The 8,874-nt window shown below is 33.0% G+C and overlaps 2 protein-coding genes across 2 annotated transcripts; one reads left to right on the forward strand and one right to left on the reverse strand.

The window, feature by feature from the left end:
- Positions 1 to 591: 591 nt before the first annotated feature.
- LOC106128850 (proline synthase co-transcribed bacterial homolog protein) lies at positions 592 to 2,300 on the reverse strand. Its single transcript, XM_013327314.1, has 4 exons — positions 2,121 to 2,300; positions 1,432 to 1,789; positions 992 to 1,233; positions 592 to 861 (listed from the first exon to the last, which is right to left on the reverse strand). Exons 1-4 carry the CDS (start codon positions 2,211 to 2,213, stop codon positions 787 to 789), a joined length of 768 nt encoding a protein of 255 aa, XP_013182768.1. The 5' UTR covers positions 2,214 to 2,300; the 3' UTR covers positions 592 to 786.
- A 247-nt stretch (positions 2,301 to 2,547) lies between these two features.
- LOC106128849 (uncharacterized) lies at positions 2,548 to 8,311 on the forward strand (the record flags this gene model as incomplete). The annotated part of the gene is made up of 11 exons (XM_013327313.1): positions 2,548 to 2,743; positions 2,825 to 2,966; positions 3,065 to 3,186; positions 3,268 to 3,485; positions 3,915 to 4,046; positions 4,544 to 4,677; positions 5,087 to 5,279; positions 5,931 to 6,079; positions 6,750 to 6,893; positions 7,466 to 7,575; positions 8,187 to 8,311. Coding segments are annotated over exons 1-11 (1,534 nt in total), but the record flags the coding sequence as incomplete, so codon positions are not given.
- Between the last annotated feature and the right edge of the window lie 563 nt (positions 8,312 to 8,874).

Here is an 8,874-nt window from a genome sequence, read left to right on the forward strand (position 1 = left end):
TCGGATGATCAAGTTTCCAAATAAATAAAAAGTAAATTTTTAAAAAGTTGTTACCCTTATTCCGTACCTGTCAAGTAGCACGACCTTGTTGAACTCCCTAACAGGACACAACTTTTTATTTACACATATGAATTAAAACAACACTTCACGTTTTTATACAATTAGATAACTGTTTACTGTAACTATTAATAAATCAAAATACAACTCTCAATGTAACGGAAAATAATAGTGAATGAATCTCACACGCAACCTCTTTCGACGAAAATGACACATAAACAAATGTCATTTCGAAATTCTCGTCTCTCTTTGACAACGTCAAAAAGATATATTTTTTTTAATTTTATGACCTGGTAGCACAGACCTTTAGGTTCAAAAACAATTGTCAAGTTGATTTCAAAGAGTATATAACTTCCATTCAAAGAACAAACCACTAATTTTTTGTTTTTAAAATAAAATTCTTGTCGCTTTATTTTTAGTTTTTGGAGGGATAAGTATTAAGTAAAAAATTAATATTGTTTTAACCTAAATAAATACAAGTTCGTAGAAAATGTAAAAAAAAAACAGTGTGCTTTTAAACACTTATTTAGTCTCAAATCTGACAAACAGATAGTATAACAATTTACTAATTTTTATAATAGTCTAATTATCTAAAATGAGATAAATACGAAGTATCGTATAGGTATATTAGGGCAAGCCATGTGTTTAATTTATATTACTTTCTGTATTTTTGCCAGTTAAGCAATGCATACACTTTGGAAGACTTTGTGCTTAATAATTTATAATAACTTAAGGTTTAAAATTGGGCGGCCTGGCACCAAAAATATTTGACCCAACACGAACTGTGGTAGCACCAACTTCAATCTGAAATGAATAAAATTCCGCTTAGGTAAATTTACATAGTTATCTTTGAATGAATCCAATATTCTTCCAAACCAAGATGCCAATATTTGATGACAGAGTGTATAGATAAAATATAAGAAAGAATACTTACAGCATGTTCAAAATCACTGGACATACCCATAGACAATTCTACATTTTTTATATCTAAATTCAGTTTATTGCAAACTTCTTCCCGACATTTTGCCAATGTTATGAAATCTGGATTAGGGCCTTTTGATAAATCATAGTCATACTGGCCAATAGTCATTAAGCCAGTAAACTCAAGATTTTGACAATTCTTCAATACATGCTCAACTAGTTGACATGTCTCTGGTGGTTCGATGCCATTTTTTGCTGTTGAAAATTAATATGAATTATTCATTTCTTTTATTCAACTAAAATATTTTATAAACAAATTATATCAAATACAAAAGTATCATCCCAGTTCCATACATGTAACACACATCCATTTGAAACCATGTAACTTCAAAATCTTAGTGGATTTGGATGATATTATATAAAAGAAATCATTTAATGCAACTATTTTATTACCTTCTTCACCACTTGTATTTATTTGCACCATAATCTTTAACTTTTCTTCTTCTTTTCTATATTTCAGCCATTGTTTATTTAAATTATCAGCCAGTTTTTCAGAATCAACAGTTTCAACCATAAACAAACCAGGAGAGCCGAGAAGTTTATTTATTTTATTTGTTTGTAGATGGCCAATGAAATGCCACTTTATTTCTTTGCATTTATCCAATATTAATGGGTCTTTGGCTTTATCTGCAAGTTCATTTACATAATTTTCTCCGAAATGTCTCTGCCCTGCTTCATAAGCTTGAACTATTAATGTTGCAGGTTTTATTTTTGATACTGCTACTAATCTTGGTATTACTTGTGGGAGATCCTGTAATTTTTTACAAATAGAAAGCCTAAATCAAAATACATAATGATATAGACCCGATTTTTTGTTAATTCCTACAGGTATAATAAAATCTATGAGATAACTACTGTATGTCTTTTTTGTCGATTAAAATTTAAGATGTAATAAATGTCGCTATCAATTTGATTTGATGAACAATATCATCTGGTCACATTATTGTTTTAAAGGGAATGTTGTAGAACAGGTTATAGGTCAAGATCTACTTTGATAGAAATAATGGCCTGCAATCCCATTAGTAGATCAGCATGTTTTTTCTCTTCCCGGGATTTCAGGATAAAATTGTGAACGTACTTACTTTGCTCCTCCTGGCTACAGCTGAGTCTATTTGAGCCAAAACAGTTTTTAATCCGTGCATAACGTCTATTTCTTGATCACTCTGTACTGACATAATGCTTACAATGTTTTGATATAAAACTTGTTGTTTTAAGATTTTCGTTGACCTTCCGATATTGACGATTTTATCAGCAGTTATCAGTTGTCACTGTCACATATAATCGTCAAAACTTTTTAAAATGTTGCCATTTTTTTTTCGTTTTTTAATATATGAGAAAGATTTTTTCTTAACCTTTAAGAACAAAATAAGCAGCTTTTGAGAAATCATAACTACCAAATTACTCAAAGTGATAATGTTCATTAAACATAAACGTTTTCATGATAAACCTGAAAAGTACTTTCAACAGAAAATTAAATTTTTTGAACGCAGTAGTAAACGTCAAGTCGATTGATTTTCCTTTCGTTTGTTTGTTGAGGTTTACAGTGATTTTTGCGATGAAAATTGATGTTTTCTTAACAAACGTTCGATAACCATGTTTGTGCAAAATATTTCTATGAGAGATTGATAAAGCTCGCAATCATGAATGTCTTAGAGAAGGCAGAAAAGTCATTAGAATTTTTGAAAAGCGGGGAAGGAAGTGCGAAGTAAGTTTTGTGTTACAGTGACATATATTTAAGTTGTTATGAAAATAAACGTAATATACGAACCTTTTTCAATTGTTTTAGGGGCCATGAGCTGCAGGCTGCTGCCGGGACCCTAGGTCGTTGTTTAGGAGCTTTAGGAAGTCGTCCAAATTGTGCTAGACATTATGGTAATTTCTTACACTCTGCCGTACCTATTTTCTTGTCTTTGGCTAGCAACGATAGTGTAAGTATTTTATAATTTCCAATAGCCCCATATTATACAAAAAAAATTTACAAAGAAGGTTTATAAATAATTTATTTTTATTAAATTATCTCTTTCAGGCTGAAGTGCGACTAGTAGGAGATGAAGCTTTGAATCGTTCAGTTGCTGGAGGATTTGCTTTTCATTCATACAAAACAAACATTATACTACAAAATCAAATCGACCATAACAAAAATGCAAGGTATATTTATGTTCTAAATTTAATCTTACCTTTGACTGTGGGGAAGACAGTTTTGAGCTAAATTAATTTCTACATTTTCAGATGGATCAGAGCAGCACTCTCTCGTATATGTCTTGGCGACTGCTGGTTACGTCCAGGTGTTGGCAAGATACGGACCCAAGCACAAACATTATTTCCAAAGCTCAGCCAAATTGTACAACATACAAATGAAATACAACTCATTGTTGAGGCGTTAGAGTCTAATTTGCCAAGAATTTTAAATGCATTGGCTGAATATACAACTGATGAAGAGATTTCAGGTAATTTTTGCTATTACTATAGAGTTCCACTCTACACTTGTATTATTACTTATTGTCCTCCCTTTTCATCCTCTTTGGTAAAACAGAGACAAAATTATGTGTTTAAGTGACACTTCATTGAATTCTATATCTATGTAGTAATAGTCAAACCTGGATAAGCGAGACTCCAAGGGGCGGGCAATATTTTTCTTGCTTATAGAGGTTTATGCCACTTAAGTTTGTGGCTTATGGAGGTTGTCTGTTGGCACAGGACAAGGACTATAGTTTATCAATGTCAAATCAATGAAACTACCAGCGGGTGGCAAGGGGAAATACTTTATCTGTTGCAGCTACACTTAAATAGTCTTAGGATCTTCTCTTCTCTTCTTAGGTCTTAGGTTACAAGTTAACATTTTTGAAAGTAAATATGTATTATTTTGAATATTCCAGAATTATCTAAAGCGTTACTATCACATGTGGATTGCTCAGAAGCTTCTGTACGGAGAGGGATAGCTAATTGTGTAGCGCATCTCACTTCACATAGAGAACCGTTGCTTACTAATATATTGAATAAAGTGTTTGGTAAGTATGGTAGACATATAAATATTTTATTTTAAAGAATAAGTTAACTGTTTCAATATTTTCTACACTAGCTGTCGACCGCGACTACATCCACGCGGAACTAAAAAACAACTTTATAAGTAGCCTATGTTTTCTTCCAGACTATGTTCTATATATATGCCAAATTTCAGCAACATCCATTAAGCTGTTCTGGAGTTATCTTCAAACAAACATCCATCCATCCTCTAATAATCTAAACATTCGCATATATTATAATATATGTTTTGCCTATTGTATATATTTTAGGTTTTGATTGCAATTAAATATACAAAGTCTTTTCATTTGATATAAGCTTTTAGATTAACATTGTTAAAGAATTGAACATTATAACGGTGGGTTTCTGAGACCAAATGTTTTATCAAAGATAATAGCAGGGTTGATGATTTTATACATAGAATTTGATCTCAGAAGCCTATTGTAAGTCATATTATGTACCAGTAATGTAATTTTGTTTTCAGAAAATCTTTGGCCGACAGCGGCGAGTGATACGATTATTGTCGGATGGTTTTGCGTCATCAAAGCCATGTTCCAGATCAATGATATGGAGAAATTCACAGATAACGATTTATTTGGTGTTCAAGATTATTTAGAGGTATGTCATATAAGCGAGAGCGTCGGTGGCTCAGTGGTCAAGTACTTGACTTGCAATCTGCAGGTCCTGGGTTCGAATCCCGCCATGTACCAATGTGTTTTTCCATTTCCGATTTACATATGCACATTTATCCGACGTTCTTACGGTGAAGGAAAACATCGTGATGCAACCTGCACATATCTGAGAAGTAATTCAAAGATATGTGTGAAGTCAACCCGCACTTGGTCAGCGTGGTTGACTATGGCCTAATCACCCTTAACTTAGGGTAGGCTCCGAGCCCCTAAGTGGGGACGTATAGTGAGCTGATGATGTGAATTAATTTAATATTCAATTTGACTTTACAATTTACAAATTGGCAGTATTCTAATAAGTCAATAAAAATTATAGTTTAATTTCTTTTTTTTTCCAGCTCTATCATCTATGCATACATTATTTGGAACAAACAACAACTGAACATAATGTACAGAATGCAGTGATGGAATGTCTGTCCGTGTTATTGTCACAAGCCAACGCTGAACAAAGGAGGGCTTTGTTGGACAAACATCCAAGATTAGTTTGCTTAGATGATAGGAAGAGTGAAAAGGGGCATCGAAGGCATATAAGTAAGTTTTTATTAGTTTCTACAATTAGTTTATTTTTTAACTTGTCAAAGTATTATTAGGTTTTTTGGATATAAGTAAAATCGTTTGATTTTTTAACTGAAATTAAGATTTCAGGACCTCATTTAATAATACTTTAACAGTGGTAGAGCGCTTTAACATATGTTGCATGAATTGGCCGGTTTGCCTGATGAAATACAATGACCACATAGGCGACAGGTGTCAAGTGGAAGAAATTCCAACTACAGTCTGATGATTATGGTATCGGAGGATTAATTTTAATTCTCTTTTCCTTCCCATCTTTTTTAAGGAATAGATGGGAAGTAAAAGTGGATTTTCCGGATATAGGTATGCATGGGAAGGGAAATAATCTCTTTCTGTGCATCCCATTCTTCATTGATTAGCTATTCCAGCGATTTTAGGTTGATATTTCGTTTAGCACCTCATAATGATACTAATATTGTAAATGCGAATGGATGGATGGATGTTTGTTTGAAGATATCTCCATAACGGTTGCATAGATGTCATTGAAATTTGGCATATGTATAAAACATAGTAAAGAACACATATCCTACTTACTACTAATTATGTTTTTTTTCAAATTCCGCTCGTACGAAATCGCGAGTGCTTGGTATAAAAAATGTTGTATGTTAGGTTCAGTGAGCGCGGTGTCATGTCGCAGCGCGCCCAGTCCGTTAACAGAGGGTCGCGAGCTGGACGTGCTGGTGCGTGGCGCGCTGCAGCTCGGCAGTCTGCTGCAGCTTACCACGCCCAGCCTCAGCGTTGAAGATCTCACTATACAGGTACAAAAACATTAGAGGTTGTCTGCGAATTCATCAGCGCAAGATAAAAAATAGCCTATAACTGCTCGTATGCATTAGCTATCTTCTCCAAGTCCGGTCCAAATCGGTCCACTAGTTCCGGATATTACCCGGAACAAATGTGGCCTTACGGACAGATATACAACAAAAATTTTAACAATAAGATTTTGGCTTATTTATTTTATACTAGCTGTCGCCCGCGATTCCGTCCGACCGGATTTAAAAAAACCGCTATCGGTCGCAATGTAATGTTATATAGCCTAAAGTCTTCCTCTATAAATGGACTATCGAACAAAAAAATAATTTTTCAAATCGGACCAGTACTTCCTGAGATTAGCGCGTTAAAACAAACAGACAAACAAACTCTTTCGCTTTATAAAATTAGTATATAAATTAGTAAATGTCCTCTGAATATGATTTTTTATATAGATATAAGGAAATAAATTCTTGTATCATTGGATTTAATCTCACTAGCGTTATTGTAAAATGTTATTATTTCATGTTTCCGATGAACTTATAAGAGTTAATTAAAAGTGACTAGATTCACAATTTGTTTGTGACATATATTAATAAGTCTTGACTTACTGGAAAAGGGAGAAGACAAAAACTTCTAGCACAACATTCAATAGTAATAATCATTTTATTTGTACAGACACCAGATTCACCGGCAAGTGACAAAGATATACAGCTACGGGATGCTGAACAACTGTCCAAGGAGTTAGCGGAGAAACTGGAAGAAATGGATGTCACCGACCACTGTGATGATGATGTTCATATACATGATACCTCTTTTAAGGTACGTATATAATATAGACTTATATACATAAAAATAAAAATAAAAAGATATATGACGTGTAGAGAACTAGGGAAAGTGAACAGATGAATATGAAATTTGATGTAGTTTGTAGTTTTTTTATAAGTTCGCAAACGTACAAGCGACTCCCTGGATTCGCCGAAATGGCGAAGCGACTGTTGCCCGTAGACATACGCAATTTTAGATACATTGCCTATCGATGGAAGATGAGATGCACAGAAAGAGAATATATCCCCTTATACGTTCCTTATAAGAAGAGAAAGAAGGAAAATAGTTCTAAAATTATGCCTTCGGAATGCGTTATGTATATAAATTCTTTTTTAATTAAAAAAGGGCCATGACAGACAGACGGACTGATAAAAAAGTGGTCCTATAAGAGTTCCGTTTTTTCCTATGAGGTACGAAACCCTCAAAATTGATAATTGAATTTCAACCAATAGGCGAATAGTATAAAAGTATTCACATATTTTAGCAGCTCTGAAGTTCGCAGTGACCTTGAGCCGTTAAGATATTTGAAATGACTGATAGGAAATACATTAATCAAATCTCTTCAGATAAATATCGGGTCATCAAGTGATGATGACGTAGTACTGAAATACTGCGCGCGATTGTTGACCTCAAAGTTTCTACTGACTGGGAATAAAGGAGGGTTCATACCTGATAGGTGAGTAATGTATATATAGATTTATAGGGCAGTAGTTTTTAAAAACCTAAAAATGCTTGTGGATGGAAAACAAAGATATCTTATTGATTTTATTTTTAACTTTAGATATCACATCAAGAAATCTAGATTTTTGTGCTAAAGATCAAATTTAAGACTTATTTTGTAATAAAATGTATTATAAAACTGTAAATATTATGGTATAGTATAGGAATTTGAATATGGGGCACACAAGCTTTGGGTACATTAATGGGGAAGGAAAATTGAAAGCTCGAGGTAGATGGCGCTAGCGTCAAGAAAGAGCTGTCATCTGTCATCTGTCAAATGTGTTATACGTCATTCTAGTGAATTTAAAAATGTATTTCTTTTTTTTTTTGTTATAAATAACATAACATTCAAAGAAATACTTATTTTTTTTTAATTTTATACCTGAAATTTGACGGAAGTCTTTGCTATGATTTCTATATTTAGTGTTAAAGACAATTTTTCTTTGATTAAAAGTGGTGGTAAAAGAAATCCGAAACATTAAAGTGACATATACATTGCTTTCTGATTTGTGTCTACTGCCTACTCCTCTACGTTGATAGCGTGATTGATGTGACGTTGTTTCTCAGATCGATGAGAGTGTCAGTGAAGGCGTCAGCTTTGACCTGTCTGTCAGAGATTTTGCGCGTGTACCCGCAAGTTATGACTATATATTTAGACAAAGATGCAGATATCAAACTGCAGAATTATTCCGGTAAGGCAAACCTTTTTAACTTAGACTCACAACTTAGATCAGACTCAGAGTCTTTCATAACTTAAGTACACTAAAGAATATATAACTTTTGTCTATGGTATTATATTTTTAATATTAATTTAATAATAATATTGGATTAAAATAAAGTTTTTAATGTTCTTTATAGAAGTGTTCAATAGCCTAGTATTTTTTTTTAATTTTTGATTCGTCTAACCGTAGGTTTTTGAGACCAAAATCTCAGTTTAAAACATGTTATCTCTGTTTTGTCAAAGATTTAGACATTATTAGTTAGAATCCTATGACGTGAATATCGCGCTTTCATTACAAAGTCAACTGTCAGAATGAATAGTGAATTACTAATAAAATGTTGAAATATGAATAATATTTTTCGATCTTACCGATAGAAAAGTTAAGTTTATGTTTAAGTTGATTATCAATAAAACACGAATAAAATGACATTTTCTAAAAATGATTTCTAGCTAGATCGATTTATCGCCTCCGAAACCCCCTATATACTAAATTTTATGAAAATCATTGGAGCCGATTTCGAGATTCCAATTATA

The sequence above is a fragment of the Papilio xuthus genome, unplaced genomic scaffold (assembly GCF_000836235.2).
Source record: "Papilio xuthus unplaced genomic scaffold, Pxut_1.1 DF828641.1, whole genome shotgun sequence".
Taxonomy (NCBI): Eukaryota; Metazoa; Arthropoda; class Insecta; order Lepidoptera; family Papilionidae; genus Papilio; species Papilio xuthus.

What these genes read in the sequence shown, in the direction of transcription:
- LOC106128850 (XM_013327314.1), bottom strand. Translation starts at nt 2,213, where the DNA reads ATGTCAGTACAGAGTGATCAAGAAATAGACGTTATGCACGGATTAAAA. An exon ending in AAATACAAGTGGTGAAGAAG is followed by an intron (nt 1,234 to 1,431) that starts GTAATAAAATAG and finishes AATTTTCAACAG; the next exon opens with CAAAAAATGGCATCGAACCA. An exon ending in CCAGTGATTTTGAACATGCT is followed by an intron (nt 862 to 991) that starts GTAAGTATTCTT and finishes TATTCATTTCAG; the next exon opens with ATTGAAGTTGGTGCTACCAC.